The sequence below is a fragment of the Ornithorhynchus anatinus genome, chromosome 5, assembly GCF_004115215.2.
Source record: "Ornithorhynchus anatinus isolate Pmale09 chromosome 5, mOrnAna1.pri.v4, whole genome shotgun sequence".
Lineage (NCBI taxonomy): Eukaryota > Metazoa > Chordata > Mammalia > Monotremata > Ornithorhynchidae > Ornithorhynchus > Ornithorhynchus anatinus.
This window is the reverse complement of record NC_041732.1, coordinates 46,388,371-46,412,272: the sequence shown is the minus strand read 5'-3', so window position 1 is coordinate 46,412,272 and position 23,902 is coordinate 46,388,371. Positions and strand designations below refer to the sequence as shown.

The window sequence follows — 23,902 nt, the reverse complement described above, 5'->3', positions numbered from 1 at the left end:
TATATTTTACTCTCCCAAGCACATAACACAATGCTCTGCACACAGTAAGCGCTCAACTATGATTGATTGATGTTCTATTTACTTAAATAGGCCTCTAAAAAGTGAAATGGCCTTTTTTATGTGGAAATGTTTTCTTTTGAAATTCACTTCAAGAAAAAAACATTTGATGTACAGGAGGTACTTTTGAGATGTAAAAGATGTCATTGGGTTGTTGCTTGTCACCCAGGGAATGGAAGCAGTGTAAACAGTTCTTATAATTTTCTCACCTACACTGGAAGACGTTAGCTTGCTTAGATGAGTTGGGAAGGTTTAAAGAGGTGTTCGATTTCAAAAAAAGTGTTTTAAATCTTGGCAACTTTAGTGTGAAAGCAAAAGGTTAATTTTAAAAAGATTCAGAACCTCAGATTTCTTCAAGTTTCCGTGTGATTTCTTTCACCACTTTTGAATTTTGTTTAGAATCGTGCACACAATAGTTGCTCAATAAGTATTACTAATGGACTGAGATGTTAGTACTTAATATTTGTGAAGTTGAAGAATTGTAGACGTTAGGTGGTACTTTTAAAACATTGTCTAAAATTTTATAATTTTCAATTATTATTATTAAGTAGAAAGCTTACTAAGAGCAGGAATCCCACAATTGATTGTCCAAGTTTTCTTCAGCTACGCAGGCTGTTACCATGAAGCCAATCTGACTTTATGGACAGAGATCTTCCTGTTCAGCAACTTCCCCAAGACTTATAAGAGTTTACTTTCTCAAGTATACTAAGAATCAGTTGCAGTATTGCCGGCAAAAAGTGGTTGGTGTGGGGAAACTAAGGTACAGGGGATTGAGGGTTCAGAGTGTTGCGCTCCAAATTTTCCAGGGATTTGCTTGCAGCTGGGGAGGAGAGGAAAGGAAGCAAAGCAGGCTTGCCTTGTCTCTGGTGGAGTCTCCTTAGGGGCCACTGCATGGAGACCCCCTCCCCTGGGATGTAGACCGTCTCCCTTCCCTCCCCGCCATGTTTCCTGCCCACAACGAACCTACAGTCCACAGGAACCCATTCCCCACCTATGTTCCCTGCAGCAGTGAGCATGATTCAGCTCAGACACTCTGCTGGTTGCATCCAAAATGTTTCCTCTACCTATATTTCTACTTTTGTTACAGAAAGAGCATAAGACTGGTAGTCAAGAGTGCTGAGAAATGAGTGCTTCCTGCCATGAGAAGAAAAATATAGGGAGTGCTGAGTGCCCAACCTCCCGTGTTCAAAACTAGAGGGGATTGCATCACTGGCATGGGAGCCTCAAAAGGCAGATTTTCCTAGCAATCAGATCTTGCCTGGAGGAACTAATTGGGAGTGGGGGGGAGAGAGGCAGATCATAAACCAAGGCTTAATACGACCAATAAAAGTTTCCCAGAAGCCTTTCATTTACTGTGGGAATAGTAGATTACCAAACCACAAATGTATTGTCACACATGGGCACTTCTACAACTGGGTAATTAACTTTTTTATGGTATTTAAGTGCTTACTATGTGCCAGGCACTATACTAAGCTCTGAAGTAGATATAAGTTAATCAGATTGGACACAGTCCATTTTACAGATGTGGTAGGTAACCGATTCATTCATTCATTCATTCAATAGTATTTATTGAGCGCTTACTATGTGCAGAGCACTGTACTAAGCGCTTGGAATGAACAAGTCGGCAACAGATACAGTCCCTGCCGTTTGACGGGCTTACAGTCTAATCGGGGGAGATGGACAGACAAGAACAATGGCAATAAATAGAGTCGAGGGGAAGAACATCTCGTAAAAACAATGGCAACTAAATAGAATCAAGGCAATGTACAATTCAATAACAAAATAAATAGGGTAATGGAAATATATACAGTCGAGCGGACGAGTACAGTGCTGTGGGGATGGGAAGGGAGAGGTGGAGGAGCAGAGGGAAAAGGGGAAAAAGAGGGTTTAGCTGCGGAGAGGTAAAGGGGGGGTGGCAGAGGGAGTAGAGGGAGAAGAGGAGCTCAGTCTGGGAAGACCTCTTGGAGGAGGTGAGTTTTAAGTAGGGTTTTGAAGAGGGGAAGAGAATCAGTTTGGTGGAGGTGAGGAGGGAGGGCGTTCCAGGACCGCGGGAGGACGTGGCCCAGGAGTCGATGGCAGGATAGGCGAGACCGAGGGACAGTGAGGAGGTGGGTGGCAGAGGAGCGGAGCGTGCGGGGTGGGTGGTAGAAAGAGAGAAGGGAGGAGAGGTAGGAAGGGGCAAGGTGATGGAGAGCCTTGAAGCCTAGAGTGAGGAGTTTTTGTTTGCAGCGGAGGTTGATAGGCAACCACTGGAGTTGTTTAAGAAGGGGAGTGACATGCCCAGAGTGTTTCTGCAGGAAGATGAGCCGGGCAGCGGAGTGAAGAATAGACCGGAGTAGGGCGAGAGAGGAGGAAGGGAGGTCAGAGAGAAGGCTGACACAGTTGTCTAGCCGGGATATAATGAGAGCCCGTAGCAGTAAGGTAGCCGTTTGGGTGGAGAGGAAAGGGCGGATCTTGGCGATATTGTAGAGGTGAAACCGGCAGGTCTCGGTAACGGATAGGATGTGTGGGGTGAACGAGAGAGACGAGTCAAGGATGACACCGAGATTGCGGGCCTGAGAGACGGGAAGGATGGATGTGCCATCCACGGTGATAGAGAAGTCTGGGAGAGGACCGGGTTTGGGAGGGAAGATGAGGAGCTCAGTCTTCCTCATGTTGAGTTTTAGGTGGCGGGCCGACATCCAGGTGGAGACGTCCCGGAGGCAGGAGGAGATGCGAGCCTGAAGGGAGGGGGAGAGGACGGGCGGAGATGTAGATCTGCGTGTCATCTGCGTAATAATAATAATAATAATAATAATAATAATGTTGGTATTTGTTAAGCGCTTACTATGTGCCGAGCACTGTTCTAAGCGCTGGGATAGACATAGGGGAATCAGGTTGTCCCACGTGGGGCTCACAGTCTTAATCCCCATTTTACAGATGAGGGAACTGAGGCACAGAGAAGTGAAGTGACTTGCCCACAGTCACACAGCCAAGTGGCAGAGCTGGGATTCGAACTCATGACCTCTGACTCCAAAGCCCGTGCTCTTTAGAGATGGTAGTCAAAGCCGTGAGAGCGAAAGAGTTCACCGAGGGAGGGAGTGTAAATGGAGAATAGAAGAGGGCCAAGAACTGACCCTTGAGGAACTCCAACAGTTAAAGGATGGGAGGGGGAGGAGGCGCCAGCGAAGGAGACTAAGAATGACCGGCCAGAGAGGTAAGAGGAGAACCAGGAGAGGACGGAGTCCATGAAGCCAAGGTGAGATAAGGTATGGAGGAGGAGGGGATGGTCGACAGTGTCAAAGGCAGCAGAGAGGTCAAGGAGGATTAGAATGGAGTAGGAGCCATTGGATTTGGCAAGGAGGTCATGGGTGACCTTAGAGAGAGCAGTCTCGGTAGAGTGGAGGGGATGGAAGCCAGATTGGAGGGGGTCTAGGAGAACTGATTCACTGAGAAGTTCACTGACTTGCCCAAGATCACCCATCTGACAGGTGGTGGAGTCAGGATTAGAACGCAGGTCCTACTTATTCCCAGGCCTGTGCTCTGTCCACCCCACCATCCTGTTTCTCTATTGCTTTGCTTTCCACCTGGATCCACAGTTTCTCTTAGTCTTGACTCCACTTTCCCTGTGTAAAAAGACATCTAGAATTGTAACAGGGATTAGGGATTCTACTTTACTTCACCAAATTTCTAGTCTGAATACTTAGTTCAATTATTAAGCACTAAATAAAATGATATTGAATGATCACAGTAGGTGAAATAAAGCTTTCAGTAAGAAAGACAAATGGAAAGATTAACCTAGATTGGTTTTTGAAAAACCATTCTGCTGTAGCTGCACCTTTATGTAATTAGGCTTATAATGATAAATTGTTCTCATTTGAAAAGTTCTAAGTAATAAGACCATAATAAAATGTGTGAAAATAATTTTTCAGTAGACATTTTATTTTTTATTATTTGATTTATGGACCCACTAGAGTTCAGTGATCATACCCAAGAACAGCTGTTTTAGACTGCTGTAGGTTCAAAGCAAATGCAGCAAGAAGTTTCCTTGCAGATTTTATTCAGATAATTCTTTGAAAAATTATTTCAGGCCAGGCCTCTCTGGAGTGCTAGTATTTGTCACTGAATGGAATTAAGGGGAAAGCTGCTATATTGAATAAAATGAATAACATTCTAGCTACTGGAATTAGAAATAATGGGTCTCTCCTTGCATTGGTGTTTAATTGCCATTTTTATTATCATTTCCTCATTTTAAAAAACAAACTGAAAACAAAATGGGGAGTATGGGTTTAAATGGTCTATTTCATGAGTTAAACTATCAAAAACCATGAAATCTTTTTTAAAAATGCCCGAGATTTTCCTTAGCCTATCAAGAGCTCCTTTGAAATCTTGATTTGCACATTGATTTACAAAGCTTCTAAAAGACCACTGGATTGTTGCTATGATTCACAACAAACTCCTATTTTGCCTTTTCTAGAAGGGGAAAGCAATTTCAGCTTGATTGCCTGAATCAAGAGAAGCAAGAGTATTAGTTTTCTTTGAGTTTAATATTTTAATAATCATCTCCTGAGATAGATGCAAATCAAACTTTTTCATGGGATATAGTCCATTCTAATAAACATGCAATTTTCTCATTATTTTCAAATGGAGAATTTGATGCAAATTCATTCATTCAATCATATTTATTGAGCGCTTACAAATAAATCATATGAGTAATTCCCTAACAAAAATATAAGCTGCTGTATAAGAAAATCAAAGGACATTTGTGTTGAAGGGAGTTATATTTCATAAACTTAGTATTGTTGCTGTTGTATAATGCATCTAGATGACTCATGGTCTAGAGGTTGAAATTCCTGCTTTTCAAAAATCAAAATGGCTAGTTTTTTTTTATAACCTAGTTATATAGGAGTTAACATCAGACTATTACCTTATTAATAATTATCGTATTTCTCACCACCCCCATCCTTTCACTTCTAGGCCACATTCTTTCCCAACATAAAACATAGTGCAGCCGTGAGACGGCACCAGGAAAGTGAAAGCTTTTATGTTTTCAGTCAATCAATCAGTGACATTTATTGAGCATGTCCTCTGCCCCAAACCCTCTGCTTTAATAGAGTGAGTTAGACATGATCCCTGCCCTCAAGGAACTCACAAACTAATAGAGAAGACATGAAAATAAATAACAAATAGGGGGAAGGCAATAGAATTTACAGATTTTATATCTGTGTGTATGCATGCATCCATGAGAGTTGAGAATAATAATAATGATGATGGTATTTAAGTGCTTACTATGTGCCAAGCACTGTTCTAAGCACTGGAGAATGAAACCCCATGTTTAAGGGATGTACGAGTGTGGAAGTGATAATGGGTGGGGAGGAGAAATCTGGGAAGTCTTGCTGGAGGAGGTCTGTTTTCAGACTGTGGGGATCAAAATGGTCTGCTGGATATGAAGGGGGAGGGAATTCCAGACACAAGGGTTTGTGTGAGCCGAAGATTTTCAAAAAGTTAGCCTATTTTAGCTTCTGTAGGGTTAAAAGTATGATCACTTTTCTTATTGGAAATTCAACATTAAATTGTTACTTTTTACCTGTTATTGTTTAGAATAAAAGCAAATTAACCAACTCCTGTTGGTGAATTGGAGTCATTCAACTTTTACGAAGAACATGTGTTAAGATCAAGAACTTTTGCTTAGAATTCTTTCCTCACGGTTAAAATGTATGTAGTTTTTAATCAGTGACTTTAAGTTATTTCTGTAAAACAGTCTTTCCTCTGCTCTTCATTCTGAGTTTTGGGAAAATTGAAAGTATATGATTGTTCTTCCCAACTGTAAGATTCAAAACTTTAAGATTCTGTGCTGTTCTTAATGGACGTTAAATTGTTCTAACACTAGCGGTAAATCTTTTTAGTAGCACATTTTTATGGGGAAACCTCAACATTTTATTTGTCATGCTTTAACAAATACTGTCTGTTTTATATCAAATTCTGTGCATGGAGCATTACTTTACACTAATGGATAACTGGTAAGGGTGAAATAGGGATAGAATTTTGCAGGGACTGCATATTACTAAATCAGTCAGCTCTCAGAAGAAATAGGGAAGCCAAGACAGCATAGCTTAGTGGAAAGAGCCTGGGCCTGGGAGTCAGAAGACGTAGGTTCTAATCATGGCTCTAGCACATGTCTGTTGTGTGCTCTTAAGCAAGTCACTTAATTTCTGTGTGCTTCACTTACGTCATCTGTAACATGGGGATTAAATCCTCCCCCTTCCAGTATAGACTGTGAACCCCATGTATCTACCCCAGTGCTTAGAACAGTGCTTGATACTAAGTAAGCACTTAACAAAAACCAAACCTGAGACACATGCATTAGTTCAGATCTTCCCCATTATGATTTCCCGAGAGAGGGAGAGAAAAAAGCTCAGAGAGAAGTGAGGGGAAGGATCTTCTCTTCAACTTCTGTTGACCACAGCGGTAGGAGGCAGATGGAATAGACAGTACTCCATCTCTGCTCCTGCCTCTCATCCAGACTTGTTGCTTCAAGTTGGGGGGTGCTGTTCACCCACAAAGGAACTACCTGTAGGTTGCTCCCTCCTTCCAGCAGCCACTCCTCACTGGTTAGTCATGTGCTGAATGCCTTGCATGTCCTAATTGTATGCTACTGTTGAGCATTGTACAAGAGGCAGAAGGACCAATCAGTCATTAGTATTTATTGAGCACTTCCTGTGTGCAGGGTTCTGTACTAAGCAAATGGGGGAACTGCAATACAGTAGACTTGGACAACATGTTCCCAACCCCTAAATAGTCTAGAGGAGATGAGGTGGGTAGATTCTCCGCCTTGGTGGTTAGAATTGGATGGAAAACTAATCAAAAATAATTTCATTCCCTTCTGATGCATATGAACTCTTCTACCTGCTGAAGAATTTTTAAGTCACATTTCATCCATGATCTCAGGAGCACCAGTTTAGTAACTTTTCAAGTTGCTTTGCCAGAGCAGAGCAGTGTTTGAAACTCATGGGTGAAGCAAGTTATTAAAGTGGAAAATTCATTAACTCCAAAAAGTCCATTTGTAGCTGTAATAGTCAACTACTGTTTTATTAGATCAGCTTTCCATATTCTGTCACTGCTACCAGATGAAGTATGCATATTAGCTAGTAATCTAGGTTATAAAGAAAGCGAATGGTCATTTTTACAACCTGAAACAACATATTTCAGCAATTATGATTTTATTAAATGATGTTTTTTGGACAGCTCATCTACATAGCCAAGGGACTCCCCCAATGCTTTTCAACCAAAATTATTTATTGAGTTTCTACTGAGTTCAAAGCACTCTACTAAGTAGTGGAAAATATAACAGCAAGACAAGCAATCTCTACCTTTGTGATCTGATGGGGGAGACAACTCATTTACAAATAGTGAGAGCAGAAAGAAGAGGAGGAGGTAATAAAATAGGGGGAAATAATTAAATAAAATAAATATTCAAATATACACATGTTCATGAATGCTGAGAATAGGAATGAAATACATGTGTGATATTGGTAACTGGTCAATTTACTTGACTTAGAGAAGGCTTCCTGGAAGAAGTGAGATTTTAGGAGGACCTTGTAGATCTTGAGACCTATGGTCTGGTGAATTTGAGGAAGTTCCAGTCCTTGGGGACCAGCTTGAATGAGGGATCCAAGACATGAAAATTGAGAGTGAGGCACCATTTTGGCTCCACCTCCTGTCCCTTTCTTGTTAAAAGGAGAGTAGTGTTATACATAATTGTTCACCTTGCCCCCAAACTGGTGCCATTTCTTATCCCCCTCATGAAGCTGGTGCTTAAGGTTCCTAGAATATACCCCAAATGCCAAAATTCAGTGAATGGAGTTGGCTCTTGGAAAGGATTCTCTGGGACACCAAACTGGTGAATTCAAATCAACCGAAACACTCAAATAAAACCAGGTTTCATTTGTAAGCCAGCTCTGCCCTCTGTACCTTGATCTCTTCTAAGCCGCCGCTGACCCCTTGTCCACATCCTCCCTCTGGCCTGGAACTCTCTCCCCCTTCACATCTGACAGCTCTCCACTCTCCCCACCTTCCAAACCCCGCCTAAAAATCCTATCCCCTCCAAGAAGCCTTACCTGACTAAGCCCTCCCCTCTGTGTTTACTATGTACTTAGCCAGCCCCACTACAATATTGTACCCATCTTTATACTCTTATTCCCCCTACCTGTGATTTATTTTAGGGGCAGGGATCACATCTATCAACTCCATTGTCATTTCCCAAGTGCTTAGTACGGTGTTTTGTACACAGTAAGTGATCAATAAATACCAGTGAATGATTGATGGCGAGAAGTTGGGCTAATAGTGCAGACTTGTTTGCATAAACCTTTCAAACCAACAACAGTAATGCTGAAAACCTGCACCCTTTTTGCATATTTTAAAAGATTTTGAAACAAAATATGCCTCAACAGTTTTGATTCTTTGTGAACATGTTTTCAGCTGTGGTTGCAGTTGGAACAAACTGATTCAAGCCAGTTGTTCACATTCAGTTTTTCCAACCATGCACGTAACTCACCGCTCAATTTTATAGTCACTTTTAGCTCTAACCAATGTTTAGATATATCAGTGCACTGCTCTGGTTTGTGACTTCTGTGCCTCATGTTTTTGAGTTGAAATTAACTTCAGTTGATTCCAGGATATTCCAATTATTATAATTTCATTTCTTTGAAAATAAGAGTGGAACTGTTTGCGTTGTAAGGAAATGTGGGTTCAGGAGATTTTTTTTTTTGGCTGCTTCAGGCATCATCAGAAGGCAGTAAAGTTTATTAGTGTAGGGACCATGTCCAGTTTTCTCTTGCATAACACTCCATGATGGTCTTTACGCTGTTCTGCACTCAGTGGGCAATCAATAAAAACTGGTGAGTGAAAAGAATGGGCTTGGCCAACCATCATGAGCAGTTACTGTAGTCAACACTAGGCATGGATTTGCATTTTTGCTCATACTTGAAGGAGTAATATTATTTGAAACTTTTGTTGGTGTTTGCCAAGGACTTTTATTTCTTAGTACGGCTTTCAAATTCTACTATTGACTGTAGTGTTTCAGTTAATGCTAGTGGTAATTAAATAAACATGGTTCCCCCTGGTCAGGAGTGGTCTTAACATTTCTCTCTTTGTCGAGACTCACAGTCCGTTCCTAAGTGTGAAATGAAATTTGCAAATTAGATGGGATGCAATATACCCAGTTCTGTATTTCTTGCCTCTAAATTATGTTTGGATAGCATTGCCCTCTACAGGAGAAAATTCATATGAGGCAGCCAGTAAGATACCTTTAGGGGCCAATTAGTTCTACTGCCTATTGAATCAGGATAAATTTTTCAAGCTAAAGCATATCAATCAATGGCATTTATTGAGCATTTACAATGTGCAGAGCACTGTTCTAAGCACTCGGGTGGGTACAGTACAACAGAATTGGCAGAAGTTTTCCCTGCCCTTAGTGAGCTTACGATTCCCCAAAACTTCCATAGAGCTTATTAATTGAGAACATAGCATTGCTTAGTTAATATTTAGTTTCTTTAGTTTCTAAAGTAGAAGATGTCTTAATCTTCCTGCACCTCTATATAGGTTCATTTTTGTTTAGGCTCTAGAGTTTCATATTTTGCATTAATCAACTTATGTATAAACTTTTAAAGCAGACTTCTCAAAGATTGGTAAAAAGGGGACACACCAATTAATCACTTTCATACCTACTCTCAAACCTGTCTGAAGTGCAGTACCAGTTTAAACTTCAGGTTCTTTTTTTCCATATGAAAAGATTAAGAACTCCTGTGAAACCATAGTGCAATTCCCACATAATAGCTTCTTGAGCATTTGTTTTAGCAAGTGGTCTCAAACATGTCCTATATCTGCTTATCAAACGAATTAAAACATTTTAAGATGAATGAATGTTTTCAACGGTTTTTCAGTAGGTTTTGCAGCAGTTCCTTTCGCAAGAAGCATTCCAGTTTAGGTACAGAGATATCTTGTATTTTTGTTTTGTTTTTCCTTCCTCAGTTACCGTTTTCTTTTTTCTTCAAATAGAGTTGGTGTGACCACTTGGTAAGGTTGTGGTAGACAAGGAAGTGAAAGAGATGGGTTGCTCACCAGTCCTGTTTAGCCTGCATGGGATTTTAGTCCGGCATTGAATAAGGACATAGAGAGTGGGAATTGATATCTATTTCCAGCGAAGTGCTCTGTTACAATAGGGGCTTATTAATTTTTAGGTATTTATTCATATTTTTTGGGCTGTCTGATGCAAACCTAGCTTCTTTCCTTTCCACCGAACACTGCAGGAGAGGAATCTACCTTGACAACTGTGTGAACAATGGGGAAACTGTGCCCCTTGGGAGACAGGGAACCTTATTAATCTGTTTATCTTGTAAATGTCTCAGCACTTGGCATAGTGTTTTGCACATATAAGAGCTTAATATTGTAATAAAACCCTCCAAAGAATATTTCTCGCCTGTTTCATCAAGGAAATGCTCCTCACAGTGGCTTCAAGGTGCTTTACCAGCTCTCCAACCTGAGGAGTGTGGGCTTATTGTGTCTGCAGTTGTATGGTACTTTCCCAAGTGCTTAGAAGTGCACGCAGAAAACACTCAATAAATACCAGTGACTGATTATCTTTTATGTACCTTAGTGCATAGTACAGTGCTTAGCACATAGTAAGCGCATATAAAACTACAAGTATTATTAAGATATGCCTTTATAACCATTCCTCGCTCTCAAAACCATTCCTTGCTCTCAAATCTCATACCACTGACTCCCGTTCATATTATTCCATCAGCCTGGAACAAATCTGCTGGAATTATAGCCTTCCCTCAACTCCATCTTAAAAGTCCTCCTAAATTCTACTTTTGGAGAAAGCCCTAACAGCAACAATAACAATAATAATAGTAATAATGATAAGAATAATGATAGAGCTTTGAGCCCCATGAGGAACAGGGACTGTGTCCAACGTGATTATCTTGTATCAATTATTATTATTTCTTTGGTATTTGTTAATTACTTACTCTGTGCCGAGGACTAGAGTGAATACAAATAATCAGTTTGGGCACAGCCCCTGTCCCATATGAGCTCACATTCTAAGTAGGAGGGAGTACAGGTATTGCATCCCCATTTTACAGATGAGGAAACTGAGGCGGAGAGCAGTTAAATCTTGCTACAATCACATAGCTGCAACTGGCGGAGCTGCTTTTGACTCACAGGATCTTGCCCACTAGCCCACCCTGCTTTTGCAACACCCACCTCAGAACTCACATATTTCAGGCCTATCTCTAGCATTTTTGTACAAATGTATATTTTTATTTATTCCTATTTTCAGGTATTTGTTCAGCGGTTTTCATCCTGCTATATCTGAAATCACATTATTTTTTCTTGCTTTTCCTTCTCCTCCCACTACTGATAAATTATTTTATCTGCTGTCTTCCTTATTAGTTTGTATAGTGTTGGGGATGCAGTGATTATGTGTATTCCCTCTCGTATAAGAGGGAGGAAATCTTGGCTTTGAAGGAATAGATAGCACCCAAGAAATCAATCAGTGCTATTTATTGAACACTCTGTTCAGAGCGTTATAATAAGTGATTTGGAGAGCAAAATACTATTACTACTACTAATAGTAATTGTGGTATTAAGCACTTTCTGTGTGCAAGGCAAGCACCAGGGAAGATACACCATAACCAGGCCGGACACCGTTTCAGTCCCACATTGGGTTCCCAGTCCAAGTAGGAGGGAAATCAGGTATTTAATCCCATTTTACAGATGAGTGAACTGAGTCACAGAGAAACAGTTAGCTTCCAGATACCCAGGATTAGAACCCAAGTTCTCTGACTCCCAGGTCTATGCTCTTTCCACTAGGCTATGCTGCTTCTCAGTAGAGTTGGTAGACGTGATCGCTACCGTTGAGGACTTTACAATCTAGTGGAGGGGTTTTGTATACTTAGTGTGACTCAGAGTCTTATTCTTGTCTAGTACAAACAAGTCCCATGTTACTGGAGAGTTGGAGGTATTGATGCTTACCGTGCCAAATTCCTAACTTTTTTGATCAGCAAATTAATTCTCAGTGAAATATGTTATGCTTAGAATTGTTTATATGTGAATGATACAGACAAGGTATAGATTAAAAAGGTCTACCTCTTCTAAATTAAAAACCTGAATTACATCGGTACATATTTTTATTCCTTCAAGCCATTTTCCCCTGACAAGTATATGATCATGGAGAGTAATCCTGGTTTTGATATGAATAGAAAGAGATGAGTCTGGGAAAAAGGAAGTAAGATTGAAGAGTATTCCTTTTTTGTATAGTGTATTCTTGTGCCTTTAGAATAATCTTTTTCAAGTGCTTCAGGTTTGAATAAACAAATGCAACGAATGCATTTGTATTATTACAGTTTTATTGGCTTTTTAAAACCTTAATTCAGCATCAACATTCATTATTTGCTTCCCTTGTACCAAGCCCCTGAAATTACTGACTTAATGATATGTTTTAATAGTAGAGAAGTGATTTGGTCTAGTGGAATGAGCTCAGGCCTGGGAATTAGAAGACCTGGGTTCTAATCCCTGTTTTGCTACTTGCGTGCTGTGACACACTGGGCAAGTCACTTAACTTCTCTATACCTCAGTTCCCTCATTTGCAAAATAGAGATTCAGTACCTCTTCTCCCTCCTCCTACTGTGAGCAGTTTGTGGGATCTGATTATTTTGCATATACCCCAGCGCTTAGTACAGTGTCTGACACATAGTAAGCAATTAACAAATGCCACTATTATTATTATTATAATAGAACATCTTGCTAGTAGTGAAAACTAATTTGCTATCAGAAAGATGCAAGTTCAAATACATTTCTTTCCTGTTTTTCTTTAGGTAAGTTGCCTTGTTCCTGGTTATAGATGATGCTGAATTGTAAATAACTGTGTAGTATTGACCTAGTTGTATATTCAACGAAATTATTTCTCAGTCTACTTATACACAAATATCTGCTTATATTTCTTATTTCCATTGAGGTTCCTGTGAATCCCTTTGGAAATTCAGGACAAATAGAATCTATAGACTTTCCCTAAAAAGCTTAAGTTTTCTTTCAGTATGTGCCCTAAACTAACATACATGAGAATAAACAAAACTGATCTCTGAGCTTCTTGTCATTTTTTTCATTATAATAGGTGACTCATTTGGTGATAAGGGGCTGTGGTGAGATTGAAATGTAATTACTGGGATTGCAATTTTCAAATTAATTTTCTTATGGCTGTTACATGATTCTATCATTGTGCATTGTGCTCCGCACCCAATGCGACAGACAAGGAACAAGAAGCTAATCTCGTGTAATATGCTCTAGAAATGTAACTAATGATTCATCCCTTCAATTAGAAAAGCATGCTGTGCTCCTTTAGGCAGACATGATTCAGAATTTGTGTTGTCAGGTATGGCACAGGCCTTTAGTGTCTTTTAGGCATGAATTTTGTCGGTACTTAGTAAAAAGAATTTCAATTTGCGATACAGTTAATGTTTAAGTTTAGAGTTAGGATTTGATGATTAATTTGGTTGAACTTGGCATATTTAATAACTGATAATCAGATATTTTAATTCTTAATCACTAGTCGTAAGAGTGTAAGAGAAGTTTAGAGTTAGGATTTGATGATTAATTTGGTTGAGCTTGGCATATTTAATAACTGATAATCAGATATTTTAATTCTTAGTCACTAGTCATAAGAGTGTAAGAGATGCTATTACTGGATCTGGCCAATGGTCCATCCAACCTAATATTAATTCCTATGGTACTCTGAGGGACAGTATGATGATTACCTTTCTTGACATCCATTCTAATGATTATGGATAAATCATCTACAATCTCTTTGGTTTCCCTCTAACATCTCTAAAGCATATTATGGACCACTTGTCTATGGATTTATCCAAACCCTTCTTGAACTTTCTTTAGCATTGACTTTCATGTTTGACACCCACTATGAAAAGTGTTTTGTTTGTTTTGAACTTATCACCTCTTTGCTCCCTTCATCTAACTTGTATAATGATTTGATGTTCACAGCTGTTGCTTCTTTTTATTTTGTTTTTTGCTTGGTGTAATAGGTGTAAAGTCTATATAATAATTTGGGGATGTTTTCTAAACTTGGACTTTTATTTAAAAAAATGATATTTCTCAGTTGGTATTAGGTATGCTTGGTGAATTTATAAATCAATCTGTTCATGTAGAATTCTGTTTCTCTCCTTTCTTTCCACATGGTCCAGGTCTTCCAAGGTTTGCCAATCAGCCAGAATCATCATCTGTCTACGCAGGAAATGGTGCAGTTCTTAACTGTGAAATCAATGCTGATTTGGTCCCCTTCGTAAGATGGGAGCAAGACCGTCAGCCAGTCCTTTTGGATGACAGAGTAATCAAAGTCCTGAATGGAGCTCTGATTATCAGCAATGCTTCAGAGGAAGATGGAGGACTTTATCGTTGCGTGGTTGAAAGTGGTGGTCCACCTAAGTATAGTGATGAGGCAGAGCTGAAAATCCTTTCAGGTAAGAGTGGATTCCTATGAAATGTGGTGGTTGTGATTGGCAAAAGGCATGTTTATTACATGGCTTAGTGAATAGAGCTCAAGCGATGAAGTCAGATGACCTGTGTTCTATTCCCGGCTCCCCTACTTGTCTGCTGTATGACCTTCTCTGTGCCTCAGTTACCTCTTCTGTAAAATGGGGAGTAAGAGAGTGAGCCTCATGTGGGACAGGGACTGTGTCCAACCTTGATTAACTTGTAACTACCACGGTCCTTGGCACAAAGTAAGTGCTTAAGAAGTACCATAATAATATTATCATTACTTCCAGTGTGGCAAACACAAGTTGGCCACAATTGTAAAAGAAAAGTCTCATTGTAGAGTTGTGTTTAGCCAGTGCCCCTTTTAAACAGTGTGCTTAGTACAGGATTCCTTTTAGCAATAGAAATGTTAGCCGTACCTGAACAGGCTGTGTTTCATTAACTCGAATCGTTTCTCGGGAAATCAGTTCCGCTATCTGGTTACAATCTCAAAAAACACCCAATTACAGTATCATAAGAAGATATTCTCCCAATTTGATTTCCACAGTCATTTAGAGAAGCAGCATGACCTAAAAATAATAATAATGTTAGTATTTGTTAAGCGCTTACTATGTGCAGAGCAGTGTTCTAAGCGCTGGGGTAATCCAGCGCAGTCTTAATCCCCATTTTACAGATGAGGTAACTGAGGCAAAGAGAAGTTAAGTGACTTGCCCACAGTCACACAGCTGACAAATGGCAGAGCCTGGATTCGAACCCATGACCTCCGACTCCTAAGCCCGTGCTCTTTTCACTGAGCCAAGCTGCTTCTCTAGTGGATAGAGCACAGGTCTGGGAGTCAGGTCTTGGTTCTCATGGTCAGTCCACTACTTCTGTGTGGTGACCTTGGGCAAGTCACTTAACTTCTCTGTGCCTCAGTTGCCTCAACTGTAAAATGGGGATCAATACTGTGAGCCCCATAACAATGATAAAAATGATAATAGTGCTGATATTTGCTAAGTCCTTACAATGTACCAGGCACTGTACTGAGCACTGGGGTGGATGCAATTGGACACAGTCCCTGTCCCACCTGGGGCGCTCAGTCTCAATCCCCTTTTTACAGATGAGATAATTGAGGCCCAGAGAAGTGAAATGATTTGCCCAAGATCACATAGCAGACAAGTGGCAGAGCTGGGATTAGTGCCCATGATCTTCTGTCTCCTAGACACATCCTCTATCCAGTAGGCTATGCTACTTCTGATGGACTGTGTCCAACCTGATTAGCTTGTATCTCTCCCAACGCTTAGTCCAGTGCCTGGCTCAGAGTAAGCACTTAATAAAAGCCATAAAAAAAATTGTGTGTTCTAAGCACTCAAGTCTCATGACTCTTCATTTTATTTCCAAAGGGACTGGGATGAACATTAAAGTTGCAGGTTCTGGGAGTGAACATTCCTATTTGAAAGCTGTCAGAGTTCCCTTGGGCCTTATTTGAGGAATCCTTGGGATATTGATGACGCATGCAAAGGGAACACCGAATGGAATTAAGAGCATTTCCAGGATCTCATTAGTGGATGAGAAAGCCATTCAAAACACTGTTTTTCAAAATTCCACACCTCCTTGGCTCACTTTCAAATAGAAAATCTGAACACATACTCTGAGGTACCTGGGGCTTATAGTCTTATTCCCCATTTTACAGATGAGATAACTGAGGAACAGAGAAATTGACTTATTCAAGGTCTTACAGCAGATAAGTGATAGAACTTGGATTAGAATGCATATCCTCTGACTCCCAGGCCCATACTCTAGACTGAGCTTGTTGTGGGCAGGGAATGTGGCTGATGTTATATTGTACTCTCCCAAGTGCTTAGTACAGTGCTTCGCACACAGTAAGCACTCAATAAATACAATTAATAATAATGGTCTTGTCACTGGGTCACACTGCTTCTCGGCTTCTCTTTATCCACTGTACTTTAACTTGCAGTCTTTATTCCCTCAAACTAACCTACGTACTGTATCTTGTTCTCATCGCTCCCTTCGTGATGCTTAAGCCCTCCCTTTGCTTGGAACTCTCTCCTTCTTCAAATGTGACAGACAGCAGTTCTACCCAATTTTGAAACCCTTCTGAAATCACATCACTTCCTGGAGACCTTCCTAATTAATTGCTAATCTGCATTGTTTATATTCCCCTATCCCCTGCTGTCTGTTAAGCATTTCTGCATCAGAATCTCACAACCTCCTATAGCACTTGGAGTCAAGTTTTACCTGCCATATTACTTAAGCACTGCATATTCCCCTTCCCTTCTTCCTCCTGTCTGTATTTTATTTTAATATATGGTTCTTCCGTAGAGAGCACTTACATAGATATCTGTAATGCATTTACTTATACTAATGTCTCTCTTCCTCTCTCTCTCCGCACCCCCCAGCCAACTCTAAGCTCCTTATGGGCAGGGAATGTGTTTGTTGTTGTATTGTACTCTCCCAAGTGCTTAGTATAGTACTCTGCACACAGTAAGCACTCAACAAATGCAATTGAAAGAGTGAATATAAGTTTCCAGAAGGCAGGAATCTTCCCTACTAATTTGATTGTATTGTCCCAAATGCTTAGCAGGGTCCTCTACATTAAGCCCTCAATAAATACTATTCATTAATTGATCGGTTGATTAAACTAGTGTCATGGAAGGAAATTCAGTCTTGTAAAGCCAAGTTTGATGGAGGGCAGTTTTTGGAGAATCCAAGATCAAGATGAGAGGTGTTGCTCCTTTGACATTTTGGATCAGAAAAGATGTGGGTTTTAGGGCTCTGCCATCTCCATTATTAATGTTCTTAAATTTTAGGTTTCCTTCCAGAATACTTCATTTCCTGGATGAGAAGTTGCACATTGGCATGATAGCCATGAAGTCACACATTCTGTTCTTTTTCTGTTTCAAGCCATCAGAATTATGGGAGACTTTCAGGGAACCCAGGAAAAAAGGGATATATTCTTAAAAATCTGTAGTTGCAAGGCAGTGGCATGCCTCAGAAGTCACTTCACTGTGACTAGCTTCTGCTGAATCAGTCAGTCATATTTATTGAGGTCTTACTGTGTGCAGAACACTGTACTTAAGTGCCTGAGAGAATACCATATAACAGTTAGCAGGCACATTACCTGTCCACAGCGAGCTTACAGTCTAGGGAGGGAGAAAGACTTTAAAATAAATTATGGATATGAACATAAATGCTGTGGGGCTGGGAGGGGAGGTGAATAAAGGGAGCAAGTCAGGGTGCCACAGAAGGGAGTGGGAGAAGAGGAAAGAGGCTTAGGGGCGGCCTCTTGAGGAAGATGTGCCTTCAGCAAGACTTTGGAGGAAGGAAGAGTAATTGTCTGTCAGATTTTAGGAGGGAGGGTGTTCCAGGCGAAGGGTAGGCGGCACAAGAGATGGAAATGAGGTACAGTGCTGAGAACTTGGCACTTTTGTATCCAGTACTGGGTCCCTTCTGGAATTAGCACAAGTACTGGAAATATTTGAAATAATAATTATTATGGTATTAAGAGTTATCTGTGGGCCCAGCACTGTTCTAAACACTGGGGTAGATACAAGGAAATCAGGTTCATTCATTCATTCAATCAAATTTATTGAGTGCCTACTGTGTGCAGAGAACTGTACTAAGTGCTTGGAAAGTATAATTCAGAAAGCCCCACACCACAATTCAGGGGTCCCACATGAGGCTCATACTCTTAATCCCCATTTTACAGATGAGGTAACTGAGGCACAAAGAAGTGAGGTTACTTGCCCAAGGTCACACGGCAGACAAGTGGCTGAGTCAGGATTAGAACCCATGACTTCTGACTCCTAAGCCTGCGCTATGCCTGCTATAGATAGAATTAACTTGAATTTTCCCTTCCATTGATTTGGTTATATCTGCACTGCTTAGTAACTGTGCAGTAAGTGGGACCCTGTCTTTGTCAGGAAATATTTGATCTATCTCCAGATTCTGAAAGTAGGTAACATTAATCCCTTGGATCGACTCTTCCCTTTTCCCCGCCTCCCCATCTTTGGTGCTTCTAAATAATTTTCCACCAAAACCTTGCAATTTGCCATTAATGGGAAGCAAATTCTAGCACCAAGACTGACTGCCAGTGACGTTTTATTTACTGTAGCTTTTAAGTGCTCTCTGTCTGAGCTAAATGTTCATAAATGCTCATAAATCTTCATTGAACTGTGCTTAATGCTATGTTTATTATGCAAAATGCTGGAGAAAGTTACTAATCACTCTGCCAAAAGAATGTTGTCCAACATGTAATCCTGGGAGTAGTTCTGAAAATGCAGACTTTTTCCAAAGACTGAATCTTTTGAATTTTTAATTTGGGATTTATGTGTTTCCATATGACCTCACTTGGGCTTTAAAACATTAATTTTTAACGTGTTTTGCTCCAGTAAACCTCCTAAAGTAATTCATAATTCTTCTTTCAATGAACTCTTTGCTCCATTCCTAAACTTAAGAATTATGTATATATTATATTATGGGAAGTGATCAGAGATCATTGAAGAATGATGGTTCTCCCTTGATTTGTTTTCCAACTAAAATGTTTTAAGAAGGGAAATGTTTAACATCCTTAAATTTTAAACCATGTACCTGTCATAATACTAATGCCTTGAATTTACACAGTGCTTGTAGTTTTCGAAAGTGCTTTTACGTAACTTGTTTCATTTTGTCCTCACAACATTCATCTAAAGTAGGGAGAGGGATGGGTCATTTCCATTTTAGAGTTAAAGAAACTGAGACTAAGAAAGGTTAAGCAATTTGCTCAGGCAAATGGCAGAGTTGAAGAACTGAAGTCTTCTGACTCATTCATTCTTTCAATTCAATCATATTTATTGAGTGCTTACTGTGTGCAGTGCACTGTACTAAGCGCTTGGTACAGTACAATACATCAATAAACAGATACATTCCTGGTGCCCTCTGTTTGTGGCTACTCCCGTCTCTTGCTTTTTTTTTAAATGATTTTTGTTAAGCACTTACTATGTGCTGGACACTGTACTAAGCTGCTGGGGTAGACACAAGATAACAGGTTGGACACAACCAATGTCCCACATTCATTCATTTCATTCAGGCATATTTATCGAGCGCTTACTGTGTGCAGAGCACTGTACTAAGCACTTGAGCACTTTACTAAGCACTTGAGCACTGTACATGGGGCTCAGTCTTAATCCCCATTTTGCAGGTGAAATAACTGAGGTACAGAGAAGTTAACTGAATGACCAAAGTCACACAACAGTCAAGTGGCAGAGTGGGATTAGAACCCAGGTCCTGTCACTCCCTGGCCTCTGGTTTTTCACTAAATCTCCCATTTTACTCCTCTTAAAAGAAGGCCCATAAACTGTCCTTTTGTCAAAGATTCATCATTATCATTATTATTATTATTATTATTACTGTGGTATTTGTTAAGCGCTTACTGTGTGCCAAGCACTGTACTAAGCACTGGGGTAGATACCTTTACCCATAGTTCTTCAGTTCTTCCTTTCTATTTTATGTCTGCCTGAAAGGCTTGAGGAGCCCAGGTAGAGAAGAAGGATATCTGACCTCACATCATGTGTAAATAGTTTTTAATTAGGAAAAAAGAACAATTGCTCAGTATTATTCATGGATGCATTTTAGAGTGTAAGAGGGTGAAAAATATTTTAGTTGCTATTAACTGAATATCAAATCAATCAAATATACCGAGCACTTTTTATGTGCAGTGCAGTGCTTGGGAGAGTAAAATACAACAGAATTATCAGGCACGTTCCTTGCCCATAACTAATGTACAATCTACAGAGGGAGGCAGACATTAATAGGAATAGTTTATTTATGGTTAAAATCTATAGTTCCTGTTTTGAATAGCAAAAAGCATTATGTTTGTTTTTTCCAACCAATAATTTTTTTTGTGTTAAATGGTCAAGAATCTAATTTCCTCCTTGTTAAAAGAGGAATATTTGATAATGTTCTTAAATTAGTAGTACTAATCATTTTATAGGTGTGTATTCTATTTTCTTGAGCTGAAGTTGACTTTCCGATTAAAAAAATTTACCCAACTTTTCTGAACCAATCCTCTAGAAACATTGTGAAAAAAAAATTCTACTCTACATGTGGAAGAAGTAAGACTCAGAGAGGTTGTAAATTCCCTCACTGGGTTGGTTGTTCATAATTCCTATATCTTTAATTCTACAACTGAGCATTTGGGAGGCAGTGTGGTCTGGTGGAAATAGCATGGGTTTGGGAAATGGAAGTCCTGGGTTCTATACGTGGCTGTACCACAGGTCTGATGTTTGCTCTTGAGCAGGTCAGTTAAACTCTTCGTATCTTAATATCCCCATCTGGAAAGTGGGGGTGGAATATTTGCTTCTTTCTGCCTGAGTGATGTTGTGAGAATTGAATTTAAGATCACTGACTCATCTTCCTGCAGAAACGCTCTGGGCATGTCACTCCCCTTCTTAAAAACCTCCTCCAGTGGTTGTCTGTCAACCTTCGCACAAAACAAAAACTTCTCACTCTAGGCTTCGAGGCTCTCCATCACCTTGCCCCTTTCTACCTCTCCTCCCTTCTCTCTTTCTACTGCCCACCCTGCATGCTTCGCTCCTCTGCTGCCCACCTCCTCACCTTCCCTCGGTCTCGTCTGTCCCGCCGTTGACCCCTAGGCCACGTCCTCCCGCAGTCCTGGAATGCCCTCCCTCCTCACCTCTGCCAAACTAATTCTCTTCCCCTCTTCAAAATCCTACTTAAAGCTCACCTCCTCCAAGAGGCCTTCCCAGACTGAGCTCCCCTTTTCCCTCTGCTCCGCCTCTACCCCCCTTCACCTCTCCGCAGCTAAACCCTCTTCTCCCCACTTTCCCTCTGCTCCTCCCCCCTCCCTTCCCATCCCCTCAGCACTGTACTTGTCTGCTCAACTGTATATATCTTCATCACCCTATTTATTTTGTTTAATGAGATGTACATCACCCTGATTCTATTTATTTGCTATTGTTTTAATGAGATGTTCTTCCCCTTGACTCTATTTATTGCCATTGTTCTTGTCTGTCTGTCTCCCCCGATTAGACTGTAAGCCCATCAAAGGGCAGGGGCTGTCTCTATCTGTTGCCGATTTGTACATTCCAAGCGCTTAGTACAGTGCTCTGCACATAGTAAGCGCTCAATAAATGCTATTGAATGAATGAATGAAAAATGCTTTAAGGAAACAAAAGTGGCTTATAAATACAAGATTTTATAGTTAAATAACCTGCAACCTTAGAGAAAACACATTTACAGATTACAATTTCAACAAAATTTGGTTGATGCTCCTTCTACCCTGGCTTCAGTTCTATGGAGATACTGGGCTTTCATTGTATATTACAAAATGTATATTACAATATTTTATATTATCTTTGATTTTTGTTAAACACGTTTCTAGATCCCGAGGTTCCATCGAAATTGATATTCCTGAAGCCACCAGTTCCCACCATCAGAGTTACTGGTCAAACTGCAGTCTTGCCATGTGTTGCTTCTGGATTTCCAACTCCAACTATTAGGTGGACTAGAAATGAGGAGGCACTAATCACAGAAGGGTGAGTATTGGTTTGTACTGTCTTTCCACTTTAAATTCAATTAAAATATTTGAGAATTTTGACTAATAAAAGTGAATTGTAACTGAATTTTTTAAAGTCACTAGCATCATACAGTGTATCATTTTTAAAATTTGTATTGTGCTTGACTTTTGCCACTCGAAGCTACTGGGGAACCTTAAGTCAATCAATGGTATTGAGTGCTTATTTTGTGCAGAGCACTGTACTAAGTGCTTGGGAGAATACAGTAGTGTTGGTAGACACATTCCCTACCCATCGTGAGCTCACAGTCTAGAGAAGGAAACAGATATTAATGTGAATAAAGTAAGTTACAGATATATACATAAGTGTTGTGGGGCTGAGTCAGGATGAAAAAAGGGTGCAAATCCTACTGGAAGGTTGACATAGAAGGGAGTGGAGGAAAAAAGTGATGGCTCTATTGGGGAAATCCTCTTGGAGGAGATGTGACTTTAATTAGGCTTTGAAGATGGGGAGAGTAAAAGTCTGTCAGATATGAGGAGGGAGGGAGTTCCAGGCCAGAGGCAGGATGTGGGCAAGGGGGCGAGAAGCAGCATAGCTTAGTGGAAAGAGCCCGGGCTTGGGAGTCAGAGGTCGTGAGTTCTAATCCCGGCTCCATCAATTATTGGCTCTGTGACTTTGGGCAAGTCACTTAACTTCTCTTGCATCAGTTTCCTCATCTGTAAAATGAGGATTAAGACTGTGAGCCCCACGTGGGTGAACCTGATTACCTTGTACTTAACTCAGCGCTTAGAACAGTGCCTGGCACAGAGTAAGTATTTAACAAATGCCATCATCATGATTATTGTTATTATTATTAGATAGATGGGATCGAGGTGCAATGAGTAGGTTGGCATTAGAGGAATGAATTGTGCGGGCTTTGCTGTAATAGGAAATCATGGAGATAAAGTAGGAGGGGGCAAATTGAGTGCTTTAAAAGCCAGAGGTAAGAAATTTCTGTTTGATTTGGAGGTAGATGGACAGCCACTGGAGGTTGTTGAGGAGTGGGGAGTGGTAGACACATTCCCTACCCACCGTGAGCTCACAGTCTAGAGAAGGAAACAGATATTAATGTGAATAAAGTAAGTTACAGATATATACATAAGTGTTGTGGGGCTGAGTCAGGATGAAAAAAGGGTGCAAATCCTACTGGAAGGGGATACATGGATTGAACTGTTTGGTAGAAAAATGATTTGGACAGCAGAGTGAAGTATGGACTGAAGTGGGGAAAGAAAAAAGAGTTAGGGAGATCAGCAAGAAGGCTGATGCAGTAATCCAGGCACGATAGCTTAAATGTTTGGATTAACATGGTAGCACTTGGGATGGAGGGGAAATAGTGGACTTTAGCGATGTTGTGAACGTAAAACTAACAGGATTTAGCAACAAATCGAATATGTGGAGTGAATGAGAGCAGTGATTCGAGGATAATGCCAATGTTGTGAGCTTGTGAGACAGGGAGGATGGAGGTGGTGTCTATAGTTAAGGGGAAGTGAGGAGGACAGGGTTTGAGTGGGAATATGAGGAGTTTTGTTTTGGCTATGGTAAATTGGGGGCATTGGCAAGATATCCAAGTAGGTTTGTCTTGAAGGCAGGAGGAAATACAGGCTGCAGAGAAGGAGGGAGATCAGGGCTGGAGATATAGATTTGGGAATCATCCATGTACTTGAAGCCGTGGGGCAAATATGTTCTCCTAGAGACTAGGGGTAGGTGGAAAATAGACAGGGACAAAGAACTGAGCCTTGAGGGACTCCCACAGTCAGGGAATGGGATGC

General features: G+C 40.4%; 1 protein-coding gene across 5 annotated transcripts in view; it reads left to right on the top strand.

Annotated features, from left to right (window-relative positions):
• The window catches only part of NEO1 (neogenin 1), a 270,466-nt gene that overhangs the window by 107,206 nt on the left and 139,358 nt on the right, over positions 1-23,902 (top strand). For all 5 annotated transcript variants that reach the window (XM_029065166.2, XM_029065167.2, XM_029065164.2 and 2 more), the window contains exons 3-4: positions 14,289-14,564; positions 21,962-22,115. In XM_029065166.2, the coding sequence (XP_028920999.1) occupies positions 14,289-14,564; positions 21,962-22,115 (430 nt within the window). The remainder of the gene's footprint in view (positions 1-14,288; positions 14,565-21,961; positions 22,116-23,902) is intronic.